Source organism: Diorhabda carinulata, chromosome 10, assembly GCF_026250575.1.
Source record: "Diorhabda carinulata isolate Delta chromosome 10, icDioCari1.1, whole genome shotgun sequence".
Taxonomy (NCBI): domain Eukaryota; kingdom Metazoa; phylum Arthropoda; class Insecta; order Coleoptera; family Chrysomelidae; genus Diorhabda; species Diorhabda carinulata.
In genome coordinates, this window is record NC_079469.1 from 9,073,766 (window position 1) to 9,099,611 (window position 25,846).

The 25,846-nt window shown below is 32.2% G+C and overlaps 1 protein-coding gene across 1 annotated transcript in view; it reads left to right on the forward strand.

Moving 5' to 3' along the window:
* The window catches only part of LOC130899109 (neuroligin-4, Y-linked), a 347,133-nt gene that overhangs the window by 196,880 nt on the left and 124,407 nt on the right, over window positions 1–25,846 (forward strand). The window contains exons 3-4 of the mRNA XM_057808880.1: window positions 10,511–10,657; window positions 16,404–16,660. Of these exons, the coding sequence (XP_057664863.1) occupies window positions 10,511–10,657; window positions 16,404–16,660 (404 nt within the window). The remainder of the gene's footprint in view (window positions 1–10,510; window positions 10,658–16,403; window positions 16,661–25,846) is intronic.

Consider the following 25,846-nt stretch of genomic DNA (forward strand, 5'->3'; position numbering starts at 1 on the left):
TAGCAATATGAAATTCGGCCTTTTTCTGTCGCGATCGTGAGTCCAATTTTATTTCAGTTTTGCGGTTCTAGCGACCGTATATTTATTGATGACATTTTTTCATAAATGTTCCATTTCTGGGAGCTCACTCAAATTTGATCATTCGAAATTCGAAAAGACAACAGTAGCGTTAGGGCGTAAATGTAAACATAGAGATTGTTTCACTTTATAACCACTGGAAAACGTTGATATTCGTTTAATCGATAATCGACTTCAGTAACTCCATCTTCATCAGTTTACAATATAATTTTTTGTAAAGTTGATAATTGATTATTTGACGCATGCTCTCTTACAAAAATTTACTGGCTGAACTGGTTTCTGTAGTTAATTCCGTATACCAAAGCGTTAAACATTTATGATGATGTCCGCTTTTTGTTGTAGGTACTTTGTTTTTTTTTGTATTTCAACTAAATTTACCTCATTCCTCAATTCAATATTTTTGCTCCATATATTTCTGTTTGGTGTTATATACTCTTAATCAGAAGTTGGATAGCACATGAGGTGCACTGTAGCAAAAGGAAGGAAAAGTATCTATACTCGTACATTTTTGTGTCTTGTTCAGTGTCATGCAGAGATGTGAGAATCTGAATTTTGAGAAAAATATATTTTCATATATTGGAATTTGCTTTACAAAAATACATCAATCAATCTTAATTCCTTCTTTATCGCAATAAGAAGTGTAATAAGTGAGATAACAATTCATAGTTATTGAACGTGAGTTTTCTAATTAAAGAGAAGAAAAAAGTTTCAATGGTTCAAAGTTGTGAAATTGTGCGTGCGTTGTTATAATTTATGGCACTTGAAGCGCTAGGACCAAACTCACTTTGAATTGAACTTATCAATTAATAATTATGAAGAAAATACAAGTATTATCTAATAACGAGTGAATATTTGCTCTTATTATTGTTATGAACGTGTCTTCTGCCTAGATGTATTGAAATTCTACAATTTGGTTAGGTTAGGTTAGGAAAGGTTATTTGCTTTTTATAGTAAACGATTCATTTATATCGCTTCTTTTGGATAATTTCTAGGAAGGTCTTTTTATCTATTCTTTATGTTCTAGAAATTTTGTGATTTATATTTGTGGTATATAAATAAGTTTATGTTTCTGAATCTTTTTTATTTCAGGTCTCTTCTGTTTCAAAATTAGTTTTTTAATAATTTTTGAAAGATAGATTAAATTGAAGTTTCAACTTTTCCTTGAGTCTTTATATTTTGATAAAGTTTAAGTAGCACATTATGTTACGGTCTAGCACGTGTTGCAGATTCAATCGTTATTATTAGAAGAAGCTCAATTGAAATAAAAAAAATGATTGATTAAGAAGAACCACGAAAAGTTGCCACACTAAATGGCAAAAGGGGAGAAGTCGAAAAAATTGCTTATTTTAGACACATACATAATGAGAAGGATAATTCACAATTTTCATATCACTCAAAAAGAAATACAAACGACGATAAAAAACCCCCAAAAATTTTTAAAAGATACAGATTATCAAGAGATTTATAAAAAAATTCTGATGAATCGGATCAGAATACAACATTTATGTACCAAGGAGGAAATGTTCATTATTTCAAGAGCAAGAAGAAAAAAGGAATTGAGCTTAATTCAAATGGCACAATAAAACAAGGTGGTTGATGAACTGATTAGAACATATAACATATAACATCAACAACAACAATGGCGATACGGATAATTTCGATTCTTCTGAAGATGAATTTAGTTATGGTAATCATAGAACTAACGAATCATTATTTGGAATCGAAAAATTATATGGAAATATCCAAACTAGGTTTTTTCATTATGCACCTTGCAGCATTTTCCTCCAAAATTCATCCGGTATATAGGGACCTTATTGTGTATACTGATTAAAAATTTTGTAATGGTGATGCAATAGAGAATTGAGCCATATAAAAATATATATGGGGGTGAATTGAGAGAGAATGAGAGAGAGATTCGTTGGATATAATTTGGAAGGATAAGAAAAATTTCAATAAGAGCAGTGTTTGTTAGAGTGGGCCCTGATATAGGAATTGCTCCTCTGCAGGGGTGGGTAGATTTACATATCATAATAATAATTTTTTTGAAATTGGGATGTTAATAACTTGAAAATGGACAATGGATGGTATAATAATTATCTTAAACTTATCAATCTCTATATTTTTGCAGATTTTCTATGATAGCGCCCTAACTACACTCATCTTCGCTTAAAAATTGGCTAAGTTATTTGTCACATCTTGCTAATAAAAATTAACATAAGTAAATTGATGGATACAATCAATACGAAATAATTCCATCCCGCAGCATACTAATTTTGTGGATTCTGCGTTTGATATAGATTTTTTTGTTCTAAAAACGTATGGAGCATCCTATTCGCTAAACCAATAATTGTGAGAAAGAAAGGTTGAGTGGTCCTGATAAATTGAATTTTCCGAAATCTCTTCCAAACGCAGTAATATCATTTAGTTTACGGATATTAGTTCAGATGAGATTGAATGTTCTAGGAGCGGATGGAACTTTCCACCGAAAAAAGACTGCATTCGATGTTATTCTCCTATAATTATTCAAATACATTTATTCGAATATCCAAAAAATTCGACTTCCATTCAGAACAAAACATGGCATTCTGAATTTGTATCGTGTCAATGTCTGCAACTGTGGAAAAACCTAACAACATAAATTTTTGACAAATATTTCCTAAACGGTAAACTTTAATATTGATATCACTATTCGATGAAATTACGATGTGGGCGACATCTGTCAATTTTCTTTCAATCTTCAATAGAAGTGAGCAACAAATGAGAGAACAAACTAATTTTGTTTTTGTATATACAATAGAAAGTGTTATTTAGCCAAGTAATATAACTATTCAAAGTGCTTTTCTGAGACAAAAACAACTACACATCCATAAGGTGCACTTCGAAAACAATGAAAAAGCGGTAAAATTTGAACTGTTACGAATGTACCAGTTGTTAAAATTCTTTGTCCCGCTTCAAAAACCGCTCCAATGTATTTCAGTTGTCTGCTTCTGATCCTAATATTTTTCATGATGTTAAAAAGAGTTACTTCAATGTTCGTTATTTTTAGACCAATTTTTGAACAGAAATTTTTGTTCTAACCACATAAACACGATTAGGAAATAACAGAAGTCAAATTCACGCCATCTAGTGACACGTGATTCATGCCAATAGTCAATTTTCATGATTAAAAGAGTATTGAAATAATAAACCATTTGTAATCGATAGGCGTAACACTTTTTTTAGTAGAAAAAATACTTTTTGAAGTTATACCTCGAGTATACTCGTATGAAATAATATTTGTATAAATGTGATGAATATATCGGATGTACATTTATATTTTCATGTAATTAACGTGCTTATAACTTCTAAACCGCCGAAGTTGTGAAAGTGCAATATTTCTACAATATTATACAATATGTTTTACGCTGAGATCAGTTTCCAAAGAAGAGAACTTATCCATCTCCTCAACAGTCTATTATGTCTTTATTGAATCGCATTTCCGATGTGCCGTTCCCTTCTGGGGTACGTATGGTGCGACTCAATTTGAGCAAATATTCAAACTACCAACCTACTCCACGTTCATAATTAGTTAAGGACTCAATATCTTACAATGCAAAAAATGCACAATCACTTGCCAATTGAAATCAAATAGATATCATCTTTTCCCGAATTCCGCAATAATTTCAGGGCATATCCACTGTAAACGACTGTAAATAATTATATGTAGTGGAAAAATAACCAGAATTACCAGTATACAAAGTTTAACCCAAAAGTCTTGATTCTCGTATCTATGTGTCAAAACTTTGAAGAGATCTCTACGGGGCTTACTTATCACGAATGGAGGCCGGGACACACCTACGATGTATCCTTCCGATCCGTCTACAATCATACTACATACTAGAGTTTGAACAGCGTTGTTCATAATTTTTGGATACGTGTCTGATCTCACTCCTACACGACTCTGATCATACATCCTATCGTGCAGTCTATTCGTTTAACTGCAGGATGCGTATCCGTTGAAATTTGTATGAATATTTTCAAGTTTTCCCTTGGCAATAACGTCGGATTAAAACCGTGAACGGCAGCAGAAACTCACAAATTTGAAACGAAGCATGCTACAACCGCGCATTTTGAAGCATTTCGTCTTTTTGTCTCACGAAAAATAATGGGTTATGTTCTCGAAAACAAAGCTAGATATAAAAATAGCTCTTCGCTTTCTACGTATTTTCACAATTTTCCTCTGAACAAAGTGCCAATATGGCTAAATCGCAGCTGCTATAATTTTTCGCAGAGGAACTTTCGCCTTTTTCATTGAATCAACACTGGCGATAGTGGCGAATGTACCGAGCCGGAACTGGAATTTGGAAAGAGCTTGGAAGCATGAAGAACATGTGTACTCACCCCTTTCGATCCATTCTTTGGAGCAAAATCGGACCGGAGACGGATGAGAATGGTATATGACTAGATCGCCCGGCATAAGACAGTCATAAGTTTAGCCCCATAATCCATCCATTCATTTTCCAAATTCAACAAATTTATCTTTCATATTATTAGGGGAAGGTCGAAATAGTTTCCTGTTTAACTGTAAATTGATTCTTCGGTGTTTATGATTGTACTTTAGTCCCAGTTAGTCCTTTGAGATACAAGAAAGTGCTGTTATTTATACTTTTTGGACTATAATATCTAATTATGGGCACGCTGCCTAATGGTTTAATTTTTGCCATGGACTTATATACTAATTATTACCTATTACCTATAATTTTGTTACTCATTATGGGTTTCTTCTGTTTTTTATTTTATTTGTTTTATCTTTATTAAGTTACTTTTATGTTTGTTTTTTAGTTTTTACAAGCTTTTGTCTACAAATTGTAAGAATTTTTTACCAATAAAGCATTTCTTTCTCTCTAGAAGATATGTTGAGAATATTGTCATACTGGTTTCATGATACATTCAAATAAAGTTTCAATTTTAAAGTTCTCATTCAACTGAGTCGCGAGTTTCATAATTGTCAGTTAGCCTTGGAATTCTTTCAAATTGAACTTTTGGTAAAGTTAGAAATGTTCGACTTCAGCACATTTCCACAGTCTGGCTGGATATTGTGCTACATTAAGTTTGACCTCAAGCTCATCTGAAGAGGAAAATGTTATTGTCAGAAGCCAAAAAATATATCGACACAGAAAGAACTATAAGAAAATATATAACAACTTGGATTTTTTCAAACGATTTCGAATTACTAAATCAACAAGTGCAGTCGATTGCATCTCAATTTTAAAATAATCTCCAGGCGGCGAAGACGTAGAAATTTATAGGAACCGAAAAGGTTTTTATGCATTAAACGTACAAACTGTATCTGACGCTCTGCTTCGGTTTCGTAATATTGTAGCTCGTTGGTAAAGTTCCGTTTATACGCAGACAATATTCAATTGAGAAGGCAGTTTGAGGAAGATACTTTGGTAGGTGACAGCGTATATCGCATGACAAAATTGGAAAACGTTAATACAAATTTGTATAATAAATCTATTATACGAACAAATAATGTCGTTGAAATTAAAATTATGCATCAATCATGTAAAACTTCCAGACTTACTACGATTAAAAATGATAAAAAAACTTATTGAATAAAATTATTGAAATGGAAAATTGAATTGAATTGGCAAATATAAAACACAACTGCACGCCACCAGATCAGGCAAAAAGAAATTTTGGCCACAAATGACACTCACTTTTACGTTTTATTTTGTTCAATTTTTTAATGACACATATTAGAAGAGAACAGAGTATTGTCAACCTCCTTTTACCGTCTTAAAAGAGCCTTTACTTGGAAGACCGTTACAAATCGATGATGGGACCAATTCACTCCATAACTAAGTTAAAGGGCCCTTTAATCTTAAGAAACATTCAGTTAAAGTGCCAGTAAGAGTGGAATTATGAAACCGTCCGTAAGTAGACCTAATTCTTACAAGTGCAAATCGTAATCGGAATAAGGTTATGTCAGAAGCAATATTTACAGTGAGATCATTTTATAAGAATCTTGTTCAACTTCCATATGTTCTTTTTTTCTCTAATCATATTATATTTTTTTGAAACTTCTTCCTTTTCTTGTGCCCATACCAGTTTGATAAGCTTCAGTTCGCATTCCACGATTTCGTCACATATTCTTAATGGAAGTCAATATTCTTTGAATTCTGCCAATTCTGTAAATATTTTTCAACCACTTGGTTGTGGCCAATTTTCTAAGAATCTCGAATGATAACTTGCATTATTCATTAACATTATACAGTTCTCAAGAACCATTCATGTCCTCATGGTAGTCACCGATACAAGTAGATTCATGACTCAATAAATCTCCTTTAACAAAACCGTTTGAAATGCCTTTGTGGTAGATTTAGAGCAGTAGAAAAATTATTTAAATAAACTATTCTTCGACTTGTAACAGTTTCATCTTGCCAAAATTATTTTGGTTCCTCATTTTTATTACGTATAGTACTTAGGTTAATACGTCTCCAAGCCTCTTTGTTTATCAAAATATAAACCCTGGAACTCCTTTTCCAGAGAAAAACAATGTTTTTAGAAGTTTTCATAGTGTACTTTGGCACATTCCATGGTAATCTTCATCATCTTGTTCGCTGGCAACAATATTGTCTACTATCGGAAGATCACATGTACTTCCTTGGAAGTTTTTTTCTTCTAATGATTTGCTATTTAAAGTATTGGTTCTCCTAGAGCTCTACGTGTTGTTTGAAAATCTTCTTTAATAACTCTGTAAATTGAAAATTCTCAACACAAAGCATACTGATTTTACTGGTTCATTAAAACTTTCACATAAATGTCTTTAAATTTTTTTATGTCTTTTCCACGTGATCCTTTTTCCATAATACGAATAGAGCTCACAATTGATTGCATACTGCACCTTGCAAGTTGCAAGTAAACTAAACTGTTGAGAGTCCATAACTTGAACCTCCTTACTAAATGGAAAACCATACAATCTTATATTCGATGAATCTGTTAATAAGAGATTCTTGGAATAATCCTGTAACAATAATTTTAATGACCGTAATAATGACCGCATTAGAAATTCGGTTTTGCTACTCTCTAGTAGATAAAAATAGATTTTCCACAAAGTGAACAGGTAAATCAATAAAACAACCCATTGTTTTCAATCACTCTCCGAGTTTCATCAATTCTTCTGCGATCGATGCGTATTCCTTCATCCCTCAACTCTTTTGAATTAAAACTCCAGATTATTATTCCTGAAAACGAGCACAAATTTTTTGATCGGATTAAAACCTGATTGATATAGGTGGCTGAAAACGTAGCTTCATGTTTAAAATTGGTAGGATTCTTCATTATGACATACAGATTAGGCTTAAGTGAACTACGAGGATTAAAAATTGATATTCCAGACATTTGAATATGTTGCCAGCCCATGTTCAAGTACTTCTACATGATTCAAATAATAATAAAAATGGAATGTTACATCACATAATGCAACTAATAGTACACAAAAATTTTTTAGACGACTATAAATTGAAAATCAAAAGATTTCAGAGAATTACACATATTTTTTATTCTAATTTCCCGAACTTATCGAAGATTGAGTTAGAAACGAATGATTTGACGGATTGTTGTGGATGGACTTGATGCACGATTTTTGTCCTCTGGAGTACTTCAGTTGGAATTTTTTCAAAGGGGCAGTCTATGCATGCGGGAACCTGCGGTCCGTTACGTCGTTTGGTGTTTTCACTTCTAACTACGAAACAAATAACAATAAATAATGAATAGACGATGGTTTACAGTTGCAGCTGCAATATTTCCCATCATCAACTACAAGAAATCCGCAGAAAAAGTGTAGCCCTGAAAATTGGTAATGTGATTTTCTAGGTTGTTGGTTTCACATTATACTAGGAAATTATCAAGGAAGTCAAGTTGTTAAGACAAGATTCTAGGTAGTCCAATGCCACTAGATAAGTGTGCCCATGTACTAAACTGAAAGTTGAGAAGGGCTACCAAATTTCATATTACGAATTACGTATCCAGCTTGCAAATCGTTTGGAGGGTTCATGATTGAAAGTGTGTAAATCATATAAGTAGTGCTGCAGGAACAAAAGCGGACAGTGTCTGTGTGATGACAGCTCGCAAGAAATGATTTCTGATAGAAGAAATGTCTAAGAAGACTTTAAATATCGAAGGAAATGAAAAAAAAAAGCCAGATAGTTGTTTAATACATCTCAGAGCGGCTTCTTAATTCCTGTTTATATATTTTAATATGTTCTGTATACGAAAAAAGCTTTTATCATTTAGTGAGACAAGTACATGTTAACTCTAAGTCATATTTAGGGTAAAGTGATATGCTCCAAACAAATGTCTGCTATGGGTTTGGGATTGTCAGCTGGAATGGAGACTAGTTTTTGATACGGCAGCTTTTTTTAAATATATAAATATTTTAAACTTCCACCTTCTTTGTACTGTTTATTTATAAAATTTTTTTCCAGAAAAACACAACCTTATCTATAGTTTGAGCCAACTATGTTCGAATTTATACAGTAAATAGCGTATATGTATAATAGAACAATGTTCTGGTATAATTTTTTGCCTTTAATAACTGATATTTGAAGTGGAAAGCATCATAAATGAAGAATATTAATTACCACATTCTTTTCTCAATTTTCTTCATTTTTGTATGCATGTACGAAAAACAGGTTGACGTTTTTTGGTAGAAAAAATGACTCAGGCTTAAAACTGCGAGCGGAAACTTCAAAAAAAAGATGGGTAAATCACCGATGGTATAAAGCCCAACATTACATATCAATAAACATGTTTGTTTTGGTCATTCTAGTCCACTTTTATCTTCCGACTAATGATGTATTCATCATCTTATATATAGGAACATTTTTCATCTTTCTTATACTGATTTAAGTTTCGGGAAAGATTCTCCCATCATCAGGAAAAGTTTGAATCAAGGATGCCTTACGTGATTTTATACTTCATCCTTGGGAATCAGGTATGGTTTTGTGAGGTATCTTGCCCACTATTATATTTGAGTTGAATCGCATACATAGTAATAATTGTATTTTATTTAAAATATTTTAATTAATTGCTATTCATGATCGAATTCTTATAAATTCACACATAAATCACATGTGATCTGTAAAATTAGTCGATATAAAGCCAAATAAGAATTTAAATATTGATTACTACGACGTATATAACATCCTACTCTAAACATACTATAACAATCTACTTCCATTTGCTTTCCCATTTTGTAGTTCATGAGTGTTCGATATTCATTTTATTGTAGTTTGCTAAGTCCTGGTTCCTTTTCAGTATTCTTCTCTCCATTATTCTAAGTTTTTATTTGCTCTCTCGATATTTAGATGTGGAAGCTATTTTTATTCTAGTAATTCTATATTCCAATTTTCTATATCTTCTTTTTTCTTAACATATATTTTGTTTCGTGTAGGTTGACACTAGGTCACCTGGTTTTCGCTTCCTTATTTTTCTTTGCTTGGGATGTTCCAGTCATTTTCCCAAGCCATAATCACTAGATCTTCCGTATATCTAATAATTTGTTCTTAATTTGGTGAAATCAGTTTGTGAATATCTTCGTTCCATATCACAGCTTCAAGTATTAAGTTGGGTTGTTCTGTTAATAAATCCGTTTCCTAGTCTAACTCTTCTGGGATAATTACTTCTGTATTTCCTTCAGTATTTGTAAATTTCGCCTTTCAATTTGCCAGTTATTTGATGATTAATTTTTCTGAGATATCCATTCCTTTTAGTGGGCAATTTCTTTCAATGCTATGTCAATGAAAGGTTAATGTATTTCTATATAATGCTCATAGCATTTCTTTATTGTTTGTGTCAGTAAATTTATCGCGTATATCGTTGATTTCTTTTTTTAGAGTATTAGATTTGCATATAGTTCCCAGTGGTATTATTACACTGTAGTTTTCGATCGGTTTAAAGTTTACTTTTCAGATATTGGTACTATTTGACGGTTATTCTTCCGCCATATTTTAACTTTAGTTAACTTATATTCACTTTGTAGTGATGCTGATTTTTTTCATCGTTAACTTCATCAACACCTGTTATTTGAATTAGTTTATATGTTTTATATCCATAGACCATTCCAATAAATATCTTTTTTTTTTTCGATTGTGTTCCAGTAACTTCCAAATTTCCAGAATTTAATGATTAATTTCTAAATAAAATGATGTATTCTCAATCTTTCTCTATTAATCATGAAGTTTGTCTTATATGATCAACACCATAAATATAAAGAAGCACTTCACGTTTATTTTTGTAGCACATTACATATTTAGAACTAGTAGAACGTCTATAACTAATTCAGTTATTTTCTATATGAACTGTTTTAATATGCAGAACAATTTTCACGTTGTGAACGTGATATTTATAGCATATACGTGGTAACAATATCTCTTTTTTTTTTCAGTTTCTCCGGATTCACTGCGACCTGTGATAGTTTACATTCATGGTGAATCTTTCGAGTGGAATTCAGGAAATCCTTACGATGGAAGCGTTTTAGCTTCCTACTCCGACTTAGTCGTTATCACGCTTAACTACAGATTAGGTATATTAGGTGAGTACATTTCTGGTTTATAAGAAATCTTACGAATTCCAAACAGATGCACTTGACAAGCTTTCTATACAAATTTTTAAGTTCATAAGACTGAATATGTTTCTAGAGTTATTCAGGACTGTAGTAATAAATCAAATATAGTGCCTTCGCATAACTTATTAAATACAAACTAAACATATTGAATCAGAGAGAAACCTTCCCAATTTGAATAAATTCCACTAATATGTCAATGTAACTATAGAAAGAAAAATTTATTGGATAGTAAATTTATCCATTAAAACATTAAGATAATAATTTGAGACACCTCTTGAGCCCCTTTTTCTTCCGTACAGCTACCTGCTCTGTTTGCCATATTATTATTCAACTTGATTTAACATAACTAAACCCGTACTAATGTTGATTAATTTGTTTTCTGACTTTTCGTTATTCCTCTGAAAACATTTTCTTTAGTTTTCTGTAAAGTCCTTATTATGATGATTAAATTCAATTCAATTTGAATGTTGTAAATTGGAGCTATCTTCCTTGCATTTTGTTGAGTTTATAATCACTAGGATATCTCAACTTTCTTTCACTCAAAAATATGTAAATAAGAAATACAGTTATTATAAAGATAAAAATTTCCGCCCTTTCAGAAGTACAGAAAAATATTAGTGAGCAGCAATCTTGTTACTAACCTGGAATCTCTAGAACCGTGGGTGGTATTCGTATTGAGCACATTGTTACATTATCTGATGCGCATTTCCATAACCAAGTTATCTTCTTCATAGACTAAAGTAAATGGGAACTTATGTATATCAAATTTTCCCTTAAATGAAATTATACATTTGCCTTTCATCGTACGATAGGAAAAGGGTAATTGTAGAAGATACACTTAAAAAAGGACTTTTTTTGAAGATGAGGCTCTACTTGAAAGTTATAATGAAGGAACTGTAAATATGTTGATAAGTCGCTTAAGAAACCTCGTGGTGAAACCATCTTTTTCCAGGATCAAAATGAGAAATAGGGAAACTCTGGCACCTTCCGGTCCTGTTAGTACAAAGAGATTGTAAATAATTTTACACAGACTTCATAAATCCACCTATACATTGAAAAGATGGTGGGCTAATCCCAAGGATAAAACATAGAATTCCGAAAAGAATGATATTTATGAAATTCGCTGTAATGATTGTGACAGAAAAACTATATTGGTCAAACTAGTATATTCGTTCATGCACGGTTTAAAGAGCACATAGCTCATTATAAATCGGGTTTTGCTGAGCATGCTGCTAGTCATCATCATTAATTAAATGTATCATGAAAAGGTTGTTTCCTATTGGATTTGCTTTTAGTTAAAAGAAGTTTATTTCTGGAAAAATTCAGTATAAATATGTAGATCACGTTAATACATTTTAGTTGACTTTCAGTTTCTGAAGACGATTACTTCGTTATCGAAACGCACTATAGTGTATTTGTAAGTGTTGGTGTAGTGCTAATGTAAGCAGTGTGTTCAGTAGCAACCCTGTTTTCAAAAATGATTAAAGGTTATTCCTTAAAAGATAGCGACAAAATTTCTCTACTATGATATCGCACAATTTGTGATCTTAGAATGAATCATAGGTGATTATCAATTTAACAGCGAAGGCTATCCCTGATGGTAAACAGTGGAACCTAGTGCAGCCATAAATAATTGCTTCCCTTGTTGTGACACGTAGGCACTTTCTACATATCAATTATTATCAGATGCCTAACAATACATTAAAAAGAGAATGGTGTGGTTTATTTTCACGAACATATTCCCCAACTATTAATCGAAATTTTAGTCGTTGAGGATTGTATCAGTCGAAAATAGAGAGTCCAAATAGTGAATTACCAGCTACATATATGAATTTTCAGTAATTTATCCAGCAAGTACTCATAATATAATTTATTCGAAAGTGCTACAAGAATCAATAGTCTCTGTAATGCAATGTTGATTTTACCATGAACGAAACGGTAACGAATATCTATTTGAATAAAATTCTGTGGAAAAATATCTATAGAATATGATAATCAATTGTGTAATGTTTCTCAAATCATATCGATATCATCATATCATAATCAAAATTAATTTTTAAGAATACCGCTCGAAAAGATTTTTAATTATGATATTCTATATCTATTCATTATTTAGTTGAAATTTATCGATTTCCGTGCTTAACAACTGAGCTTTATATCTACTGGACTCATTATTTATGATAATAAATTTCAAAGTTGAATCTACCACCCTCAATAAAGGCTTTATGAAACTTCCGACAACATACGAGTACATAGTAGTGAATCCATTTGTTCAGGCGTAATTTTCACCTTGTTTCCATTGCGTCGTACAAACTGTTTAATACCTTTATTGTCATGCAAAAGAGCCAAATCAACTGAATCAATATAGTTAGAGATATTTGCAATTGAATTAGAAGAGCTATCGCATTCTGTCGATGTTGTACAGCGAGAGATTCACTCGTTGAAAAGGACAAGGGTCTTGCGAAAATCCAAGTTAATCAATTGGCGTTTCTCTCGATAAAAAGTAAATGGGAATTAATTTATTTTTTCACTTCCAAGAGGCTGGAAAATAAAATAACAGAGTGAGCGGAAAAAATCTGAGGGAGAAACGATGTAAGCTTCATAATGAGAATTTGATTCGGGAAAATGCATAGCTTCGACATATTCAGTTGAAATATGGGGAAAATCATTTTGTTATTTGTAGAAGAAGAATATTTGGAATATTGTGGACGCTAATATTACCACATAAGATTATTCATAAATTATCAAATTTATATTGGTAATGTTTTTGTAAAATCAGAATGCCCGAGATATTCATGAAGAACTACTGAGCCAACTCTCCTTAACTCTCCTTAACCTAGATATACTTGGTGGTATGGTGAATTCTATCGATTGCCCAACAAAAACACACTATCAGGCCAAAGTGTTGAATTTTTGCCAAAAACACGAAATCTTTCTCCAATATAGCGATACGATTTTTAGATAACTATAATCCTGAAGCAACAACTCACAGTCGTTTAAATAACCACGTGGTGTCTTATCAAATATTCTACAGTCCTAAGAATGCCATTAGTTGAAGCGTTTACATTTTCATATCAAAAACTAGAAGCTAGAAGCTTATTGGTGCTTGAAAAAATATAGAAAATAAACCGGCATGTACATGCTTTAAATCTGTGTATCGAGAAGTTACATCTTGTTCATTATTATATTCGAAATATTTTCACGGGTTGTAAGAAAAAGATATTCCCTATTTGTACTTCTTAATTCAGATTCCAAAAAAAACACTTTTCAATAATTCATCAAATTTCAGAAAATTTGAAAGAGTGTACACAGAATTTATCTTGCGTTTTTTTTTGTTTTGATTATTCTTTAGGTTTTTACCACTTGTACCATATCGCTTTCTTTCAAAAAATAAAAAAAGTAGATGGAATGTTTAACTATATCTTAACAAAAATTTTTTTTCAAGACTTTTTGAATTATTAAAAAGAGGGGGAAATTGTCACCCTAAAATTAAAAGTCCAGAGCCACTTACAGCAAATGGTTGAATTCGTATAAAAATTTCGATTACTCTGAATCTAATGGACCAGTACTTTTGGTCATCCTAGAATTTATTTCCAATTAAAATCTGATCGATAATAGAGGAAATAAACTCCAAATTTATATAAAGAAAACAACACAGAATCATTCTTCATGCCCAGACAGCAAGTATACGAGCTCGGAAGACTATAAGACCTACAAAAATCAGAAAATTATTTAGAAACTCACAACCCCAGCTGGAAAACTATTCCCTAGAAGAAGTGATGGCTTTTATTTTAGAAAACAATTTTATAAGAAAAAAATAACAACACTCATAATTATAGCGCCTGACGTACGTTCTCTGAAGACGATAAGTGTTGGTGTAAACAATACGTATAATCCACGGTTCTATATTGCAACCTAGAGTCTATCAAATAAATAAAATTATTTTCTATCCATACTCAATATAAAGAAATTTGTTAGCAGGAGAGTACTGTATCAATTTTAAAATGTTATTCTCATACCGATTTCATAGTTTTATTCAATAAAGCTATAAGTGTATTTGAGTTACAGTTTTATCGGAACATGCCAACTGTTTTATAAAAACGCAAGGACATTTTCCGTTCGAATAAAACGAAGAGTAGAATCGACCAGTGATATTTTAAATTGAAATATGAACTCCATTACATATTGTGAATTATGTGAACGAACAGGAGTCAGATAGTCTGCTCAAATTTCGTGTTATATACTTGGAAACTTTAAAACAGAATAGTATATTTGTTATAGGAATGCTGTTTTGAATTAATCCGAAACCTTTGTTTGTAATTGTTATGAAACTACTTTTGTTGTATCAGAAATTAGTTCAATTGACAATTTAGTTTTGATAGGTTCAAAGTTTTGCCGGCTTCAATTCTAGTTTTGTTTTATCACCACAGCTGAATAATTTGTTCATATTTCTAGGATAATGAATACAATAAACATACAGAAAATATGACAAACTACATCAAAACTATGGATTATGTTTTAAATTTATCTATAAAATCGCGATATTATGTCCTTGGAATGGCTGTGAGATGAAAAAAGAGGGTAAATGGGATTTATAGATGTGATAAATGATTGCAAATCATTGTGAATCATTTTCTAGCCCAAAAATGTATAATCACGTATACGGGATTTGGTAATGACTGAGCTTAAGCAGTTTATAAGTCTCATCCTAAAGTACCAAAATCAATCCAACCAAGGAGACAACTGAATTATATTTACAATTGATAGCAAGGTAGAGATATCGACTTAAATCATCACTTCTGATCATCGACGTCAATATGTGTCGATGAATGGTTCATATCCTATAATCGTGCCAAGTAGGACATTAAGTCGATGTGTGTTTACGATGGCCGTTCTAAATATTTATATGTTGAGTGTCCCTTGATCAATTGAGGGTGACCCAACCTTAAAATTTCACAGAAGCTTTTTATCTCTTGATTTAAAAAATCCAATATTTATACCATGAATAATGTAATTCCATAACTTCTTTTACTTTTTTTTTGTGGAAGTTAACGGTAGAAAAGAAGTGATAAAATATTGGAGGAGGTTTCTCAATCCCGTTGTTTCTCATAGAGAGATATTTACTAATGCTGAAAGGAACAACAGGAAAATTGACAATAACTTTTTTTTGTTCTGCTGGAATTTCACAAAGATTGCGGCAAATTAAGTCTTTTTGACAGAAATCAACGCATCTTAGTACACAATTGCCTTTTTGTGTTTTTAGAAGTTATGGAATTATTCACAATTTTCATAACTATAGTTTCAAGAATACAGGGTAAAACTTGAGTCTTTCAATAATAAGTATTTTTCGTGATTCCGATCTCTTAACTCTAAGTGAACATTTGCGATGTTTGGTATATATTTTGGAAGACATTATGGAACTTATAATACAAACTATTCCATAGCTCGAAATGAACTGATACAGACAAAGGCATTAGAACTTCTCACTGATCGTGAAAAATACAGAAAATTATCAAAACCTATCAAAAAAACTATTAGGAACCGACAATTAGTTTGGTCTATTGAACTAGTGAACCTGTTGAATGGGTCTAATGTATGTTTGGAAATTCGATTAAAAATTAAAAGAAGATGCTTGAAGAATTTCTACTTAGTGAATCTGAAAAAGTTATAATGCCCACATGCAAAAAAGATCAACAATAATTGTTTCTTCTAGGTTTTCTAAACGCAAACCCTGCTCCTCATTTGAAAGCAAGGGTGGCAAACTATGGCCTAATGGACCAAATAGCAGCACTACATTGGGTTCAACAGAACGTGGCACTTTTTGGAGGTGATCCAAATAATGTTACATTAGCAGGACATGGTTCCGGAGCCGCTTGTATAAACTTTCTTATGATATCTCCTACAGTGATGCAAGGTCTTTTCCACCGAACGATTCTACTTTCTGGATCAGCACTTTCCTCATGGGCACTGGTAAGAAAATAAAAATATATGTTCATATACGTTAGAGAGTAGACATTTGTGACGGCTTATTAACCATAAAGTCGTTAAAAATAGTGAGGTTGATTGTAAGTTACCATAAGTAAAAAACGTGTAATTCGATACGATGAAAAAATATGAACCTATAGAAACTAGGCACTAAAATTATAAACAACCTTGTATTTATAACATTCACATTGTAACTCATAACATTAATATTTTGTAAAATTACCTAATTCATCGGAATAAACAAGGACAAAGTTGTGAGCTTACGTCAAGTTGTCGAAGGTCAGTACTATTATTTGTTATATATCAATGATTTTGGTTTTATTGAGTTCTCTCCTTCAATCAACACACGGCGATCCTGCCACAACACATATCTATCTCTAACAAATGATTTCAAAGACTAAAAACAAAAGCATGATATACATAATTGGTTGTAATAATTGTGATGACTCCATATTTATATAGAATTACATTTTGGCAATAGTATCAGATATAGCACTAATTAATCATGAAATAACCAGAGCACCTACATTCTATGTTGAAATATAAGAGCATATATGTCTATTAGTTCAGACGATTCAGCTACGTTTTTGACATCACTCATATAGAGTGATGTCAAAAACGTAGCTGATCTGCGAAGGACGTAGTAATTAATCATCCTAAAAAAATGTGAGACACAAGCGTAGAATCTATGATGGGAATGGAAACGTATCCTACTGATATAATTTATGTGAAAATTTGAATTTTTGATACTCAATCACGTAAAAACCGAAATTTGTCATACTATACGGATAGTTTATTACCTTGATTGATTAATAGGATTTTTCATAGTGAAAATTCGGTGGGTCTATTAGAGAACGATCTACAGGATGTATTATCATCCTTTTTACATATTAGTTCTACGCAGATGTGTCTGCTTCGTCTCCATTCATTTTCAAATGGGGTTTATTTCTATATATTATGATAGGATTCTAATATTACTCTGGGATAAACAGTAACCTATGTGCTGTTGGTAGATTTTTGTTTGACGTTAATGTTTATAGAGTACATAGTACATAAATCGATTAGAAGTATAACAAGGCATCGTATACAAATGTTTTCCAACAATACACACTATATATTCTCTTTGTCATTAATAGAAGGTTTCATGTTAATTACGTCCATAAAAAAGGCAAATGTTAATCAAACACAAAATGGATCTTACGATCAGAAGCAACGTTGATGTATTCCACATGATTATGAGGGTTGTTTTTTTCAACTTCCAATCACATAGTATGATGCTGCAGGTGATTGGTGTGCGTAGTAGGCGACTGCACATCTTCGCCGTTCAAAGTTTCTTTCTTATACAGTATCTTCTCCTTTTGCTATCCATTAATGGATGTTCGCGATCACTTCTAACCACTTTATCCTGTCTCTGGTGGTACGAATTGATAATGGATAAATTTTTGAGGACCATGAGAGGACCAGGGCATAAAAAACATTCCTGGCTACAGAATATAAGAGATAGGTGTGGCATTCAGGGTGAGGCAACAATTTTTCGTCATACAGAAAAGGGGTGCCTTCAGATAATAGATTAGAAGAGAACACGTACACGCTGCAAAGTGGTACTTGAGAAAAAAGAAACAATTTTTGATTTTTTGGAGGCTCGATATCCTCTGTCTGCCCAAACCTCATCGTCCGTCTTTCTTTTCTTCTATTAAGAACTGAAGCAAATGGTACCTCTCAATCCATATTACATGACCCAAGCATGCTGATTTTTTACGTATCGTACTCAGCAAATCACGTGATGTTCCTATTCTTCTCAGGATTTCTTCATTGATTTTTTTCTGTCGTCCATGCAATTCTCAAAATTCTTTGGTAGATCCACATCTCAAATGCCTCCAATCTGTTCATGGTGTTAAATTTCAGTGTCAAGCTTTCAATTCTGAGGTTGAAGTCAAAGTCAGAGCTCGTAAATACGTTTTTGAATTATTTGGAGGGTCTCCTTGCTTTTTCTAGCTAGCGCTTGATCTACGTTTGATGGTCAGTCTTCACATAACCAGATTCCCGTATAATAGAAATTTTTAACCATTTAATGTCTTCGCTATTGAATGATAGTTTTATATTATGGAACTCATTCAATTTGCGGGTGATTACTAGGAATTTCGTCTTTTTCATGTTGAAATTGATTCCCATGAGCTCACTGTGTATCCCAACTATGTCCAAGAACCTTTGGAGGTCGTTCATGATATCTGATATCAGGACTGTGAAATCGGCATATCGTATATCATTGATTCATGTGCCATTTACTTTGATACGTAATTGTTGACTCTCGAGAGCTTCTTGAAAGATGTTTTCCGAATTAAGGTTGAACAGAAAAGAGAACATCTCTGTCTAACACCTCTAAGGATTTTCTGATTCTTTAAATGTTGTCAACTCTAACTGCAGCTGATTGTTTCCAATACAAGTTTCCAGCGTATTTCCAAGCGTATTCATTTTTCGTTTGTGTCAAGTCTCATCAGTATTTGAACGATTTTATCTGTAAAACATATAACTACATATTTATTTAGGTCATAGCATTTCTGAACCAGAGCTTGGATTGCAGCTAGACCCCTTCTTAATCCGAATTGAGACGAACCAATAACGCTTTCACATTTTATGGAAAATGTGTAGTGGATAGTTTCCTGAAGTTTTTTTTAGAGTATGACTCGTCAAGCTAATTAAGCTGTGGTCTTCGCATCTTGTTGCGTTGTTCTCTTTGGGAAGTGGGATGAAGAGAGATCTAAGCCATTTTATTGGGAAGTTTCCTGTGTTGTGAATTTGGTTAAGAAGCCTTTGAAGCCTCTTGATACTTTCGTTGTCTAATTATATGAAGTATAACTAGTATAATGATTATTTATTCTTTGGGTCGCAGTGTATGTATACGAAGCCTCAAATCCATACATACATACATAATAATTGTTTGAATATGGTCATGACCCACAATGCAATTTTGTGAAACCGTGATGCAAACATATAGATAGAGACTTTAGTTTTACTACCAAGAAATTCTTTTTGAATAGAGCCTCCATTATGTCGATTATTTCATTAAGCGTCACAGTTGTTGGTAAATAGTATGGAACACTATTTGTACAAGGTTATTTGAAGGGTATATTCAGATTGTTTCAAAGAATCGAAGTCCTGTAATGAGAAATGCATCAGTTTGATGTATCACCACTCTTTAGTGTTGCTTTTAGCTTTGTTGGATCCATATTATAGGAAATATATACTTCTCTATTTTCAAATACAAGGATTATCGAATAGAAAGTTCTTAGATTTCTGTTATTTTTTGATTACTTATATTAAAACTTCAGTGAAAATATGAGGTAAAATATCGGAGAAATTTTATTCAAAAGCATTTGTGTCACAAACAATATATTTCGAAAACACAATATATCATATTGTGCTAAATCTTCTCACATCATACTTTTTATATTGTGAACTTTCACAAAAAACATCCGGGTGTATATTCACCAACATTTTTTGAATGATATTTCGCATCAAATCTTTATTCTCCCTGGCAGACAGAATCTTTTTCAACAATTCACAAGACGCAAATCGTTTCCTATAGAATTTGTTTGTCTTTGGTCCACAAACCACTTAATTTTATCATTTCATATTTTATCATGAATATGATATTACTGTGATATATGATTTTGCTCTTAGAAAAATATGATTTTCGACTTATTATAGTAAAGTAGCAATCTATTTGGCAGTCATACCAAATGTACAGAACGTATTCTTTATTCTAAGAATATTAGCACATTAGCAATTTCTCCTGAAAAACATTAACAAGATTAACAATACCTTTTCTCACGTATATATGTAACGGATGCAACATCATCATGAATAAAAGAATAATGGAGGCGACTGAAAGAATAACGCTAAAAACAATTATTGGAGTGAGCTTCAAAGATAGAATGGAATGTCAGGATATCAAAGAATAACAACAAATTAAGGATTTTGTGAGCGAACATAATGAAAAAAGGCCAGGAAACGGATGGCAGTATCACATCAACCAAACATATGAAGACCAATAGGCAGACCAACAAAAATATGTTATCAGAGCTGGAGCTCAGCATTTTAAGAAGAGCTCCGGAAAAGGTGGATATTTCAAACTGAGCTGGACAGGGTTTTGTTTGAAGAATAGGAAGATATTTCATATGATTCTTGGACCACTTGTTATGTTGAGGTGATAGAATACAATGACTTCAATTGTTAATATTTCTGATTTCTAAACAAGCAAATTTTGTCGAGGGCAAATGTCAATTGTTGCGCATTTGTTCCAAGAATTTCAATAATTAACTGCGAAATAGTGGAGAAAAATGAAAATTTGGGAAAACATAGTTCTTTCAAGTTATCTCATATATAGTCACTATTTGCAATCCAAAAAAATCTCCGATAGCTGTGAATTGCAAATATGATTGTGAACAGTAACTCAAAAAGGAATTTAATCAGTAAATCTTTTATATTCTCGATTAGATGAGTATATAAAATTCGATACTTTGATTTTTCCTTGTCAAATGATTATAATTAAGATGCAAATTTAATATGGTATGTGTATCACATCCTCGTTTAGGTTGATATCCAAGAAGCTATCAGTATTATTTGCGTTCCTGTAGAATTTCACTGTGATGCTTTCTATTTTCAAACCAATCGCATAAAGTAATTTATTACCATTTCCGTTAATTTTGTTATTTTGTTTTTCTTGAGATAGAACGCATTCTCCTTGATATATTCTTTTATCAGTTCTCCATCCAAAACGCACTTATGTGATGAGAAATAAAGTTTGGAGGTCGGAATGTATTACTACAAACAACTGAAAACTTTTTTTTTGGTGTATATATTGAAAAACACTTTGATATAGGAGATGTATAACGGGCTCCAGAAGACTAAATTGTTGAAACAATGGTAAATCGGCCGAATTCTAACGACTATATCTGTGGACAACTCATACACAGATATTTTGATGAGATAGCTATCGACCTGTGAACTCAATTTACCAGCTGATTGAACCAGGATCAAACAGTGACAATATACCTTAGAATCATCAAACATCAATAAAAAAACTAGCGAGAAATCAAGAAAAAGCTTAAACTAATTCATGTGGTATAACATACATACAAATTACTTGAAATAAGATAAGCTCATCTAGACTTTGCTCTATCGGTAAATTAGATAGTTGTCAATATAAATATTTTTAGAGCTTTTTCAAAATAGCTTAAAATTCAAATTAGTCAATGCTTTGCTCTTTTCTCAACGTTAAAGGAGAGTAGGTTTCCATGTGTGGACACATTTCTGAAATTCAGCACATACGTTGCTGATGCAAAAGGGCTTTTTAATTTCTCGTTTTGAACGAGTAATTTCAGTTATTGACGAAATAGTCAAAAAAGTGAACAAAGAAGGGTAGAAAACACACATAGGATACAACAGATTGAAACCGATCTACATGAACGACTAATGTATGCGGACGATCTATTTGCTAGCACAAAATGAACTACAAAATAGAGACAGAAGTGAAGAATCAGTATGGATTGCAGATACACAAACAAAAGTCAGAAATAATGGAAATATCAAACAAACAAGAAGTAACGGTGCAAATACGAGAACTAGAAAAAAAGAGCGTTAACAGGCTGAAGTGTCTAGAGACAATCGTAAAACTAGATGTAAGAATCGACAGAAAGGTAACCAATAAAATAATTGGAAGCAAATTAAACGTACAGAGTTGAATGTAAAAAGTCGAACAACAACAATTGAGATGGTTTGGACACATAGTAACAATGAAGGTGGATAAAACAGTTAAAGTGATATGGGAAACCGGAACAAACAAAAACAAGAGATTTGGCAGTCCCAGAAGAAAATGGGATGAAGAAATTGGAAAAACCCGAGAAAAAGAGGACTGAAATAGCAAAAGATATTATAACATGGAGAAGAGATATCACCTTTACACCTATGATAGAAGAGGTTGCAGATAAGTAAGTGAGTAATGCACAAATTATGTTTGAAGATAATTATCATTCCAAAAATAATAGATTTTTATCATTTTTAAACGAATGCGAACGTAAGAAAAATTGATTTCAACGCTATTCTGGCATCTGGATTCTGAACACTTTATATAGATCACTAAAGAAATATATTCTTGTTTATGCTACAGAGAGAATACGCATTCTATTATAGAGAAAAAAATACACGCAAATTAAACTACTATTCAATGATAATAATGTTTTTTTTCATTCAACAAACGTCCATTCAATGTCAACTGACATGAATTGTTGCACGACATGAAATTATCCAAACCACTTATTCCCCAAAATGTTTTCATATAAATTGAACATGCCAGAAACAAGATTATTGATAAGATCAAATTGGTCAGATTAAAGGGTATATCCAAGGGATAATATATTTAAGGACGCTAAAGATTAAAATCTGCTTTTGAATTGAGTTAATTTGGATATAAGCGAAGAAAGCCCTTCAAGGCCCTTTACAGTTCGGCGCTTATTTGCAAAATTTTAGCCAGAGGCGAACCTCGAATGGCACTAAAGGGAATCACATTTAATCATATCATCAGTAGATGTAATCTCATTTAAATTAGGTTTATAGTGTTGAGAGTATCTTCATTATTCGGTAGAACTTCCTGGAATTCAATATTGTATAATAATTGCTTTTGTAACTCATTATTATGATATTTTTGCATGAATTCGTTAACTGATCAGTGGAATATATTAAGAAAGAGTCTATGAATGTTAAGAAAGAAGTTGTTCATTATACGTATGGAATATCTTTGTTTTAACTAATTTAACCAAAGACTTCACTCAATCTACTCATTTACTATTCACATTGTCGTATATATGAAAAAAAAACGATCAAGATTCCTAGGTGGTTCAGATTCTGCCGTAGGTCTGCAAGTGACACAACAAATCATTCCCGTTCGCTTTTCGCACCATCTTCGTCTGACTAATGGTTTATTGTTTGATATTTGATGAATTAGATATCTTTAGTTTTTTTATGAAAAATACTCTCATAACACAAAACAAACCAGCTGTCGGCTTACGATTTTGCATTTTGCTTCCCAGTTGCTTCCCTTTCTAGGATTCTGGTATCTCCTTCAATTTGGTTTCTCCCGTTATCACTTGGTCTGCCTTAGCTCCTTGGCAATAGAGGTCTCCATCGAATTATCTCCTTCATGATTTCTGTAGACTTTTTTATTATGATGTGTGTTGCCCAATTTAGTCTTTGTGCTTTTATCAAGCTTATTATATTTTCTCCTCCCAGTTCTCCTTCTGCTTCTTTATTTTTCTTCAATCTTCTCTCTTCATCTCCTATAATTGTGACTCCAAGTAGAGTTAGACGTGTGTCCTGTTTTAGCTCCTAGATAATTGAGCGAGGATACAGTTTCAAATACGTATTTTGTGTCCTTAGAAGGTTCATTCCTCTTTAGACGTGACTTGCTGTCCATATTTATTTGTTTTTTTCTTTGTTTATTTCTAGGCTGACTATATACCGATATATAAAAAAAGACAAGTTCATGTTCAACTTTCAAGAGGTGGAATCATTCAAAATGGAAAAGCATAAAAAGAAGGACAGAGATGGGAAAAGAAATGATGGAAGACGTGATGGTAGATATTGAGATACAACCGAATTTGAGAGGAAAAGTTCAGAATCGCAGCCTGTGAAGAAATTATGAAGGCAGTTGAAAACAATTGAGAAAAATAATGAGGTCATGAGTCTCACTGACCTACAGTGATGTGAATATTTAACCATGTCAACAGTTTAGACTAGTTGTGAATTTTTTTGATACAGTAGGATCCATAAAAGGTATTTAAAATACGGACTTATACCTTTATTCCGAACCTCTATCACTCAAAATAAAAATCAGGCAAATATTTTTTTTTAATAGTTTCTATTAAGGTTAACACATTTCTCATCGACTAATTGGCATTTGATCGCTTGCGAAACAGCCGGTTGTAGCCTAGTGCCAAATCCGGATAATATGATAGATGCTCTCTGCAACAATAGAAATGAATATGTGGAATGAACAGAAAAGATAATTGAGAGTATGATCGCAGTTTGGTAGTGTTTTAAATTTATTAATATAAGAAACTATAAGATATAATACAACTGAGAGAAACAACATTTAAATGAAAAACTACAAGGAACATCAATTTTTTATCTGACTTTATTCAATATTTTTGATGTAACTTACATGATTCGATCGTTTTTGTATCTATTTTACGAGTACCCCAATTATTCAAAACACAAAGGTTTATTCATTTGCTTCAACCCTTGAAATTTTATAAAAACTATTTCATGCTAGAACAATATATTTCTCCCTGTCGACACTTCTTGGTATCAAACTTACCGAATATAATTTGCATACTGGTAGAGGAAAGTTGAGTTAACTCACTTTACTCACATTTTCTTTAAAGTTCTTTCCGCAAAGGTTGATATCAAGTATAGTGGAAGATGAAGTTATCTAATCATTTTTTGAAGTTTCAGGAAGCGCATAATATAATTTTATGTCCTCAAAAATAAGATTGAGAATTATCTCCAGAGATTTGTATATTTTGAAATATCTAGAAACTCACCACTTTCTTTCTGGATGAAAAATATGGAAAGTTATTGCGATGAGAATTGACATTCTGAAATAAATCACAAACAGAAAGTACGTCTATAATTGTGTCAGTTGGATTCGTTTTTAGAATGTTACCTTTCTCATAAGTAACGTTTATGGTTATCCCAATTTATCATAAAATAATTTACAGATGTGCATTAATTCCAAACAATGGTTGATGATGGTCAAAGAGGAGTTTATGTGGTTAGATATACTCGTTATATATTCTCAAAAGCTTTGTTACTAGCGAAGAAAACCTTTCATACAAATAATGCTTATAAGTTGAATCTTGTGTTAATATGTATGGATATATGGAAGTAAGATAGAGCAGTTCCTCTAAATATGTCAATAAATTTGGCAATATCAAAATGTTATTTTGATATTGCCAATTTTAAGTTGCCCTTGCATAATGTTCGGCCAAAATATTATATATTCTCCAAAGTGATTTTGAGTACGAAATCGACTGATATACCTTCCGGATCTCTACTTTTCCCTTATTATTCAACCCATATGAGGCCTGGATATACTTCTTGTCGAAATCGCAC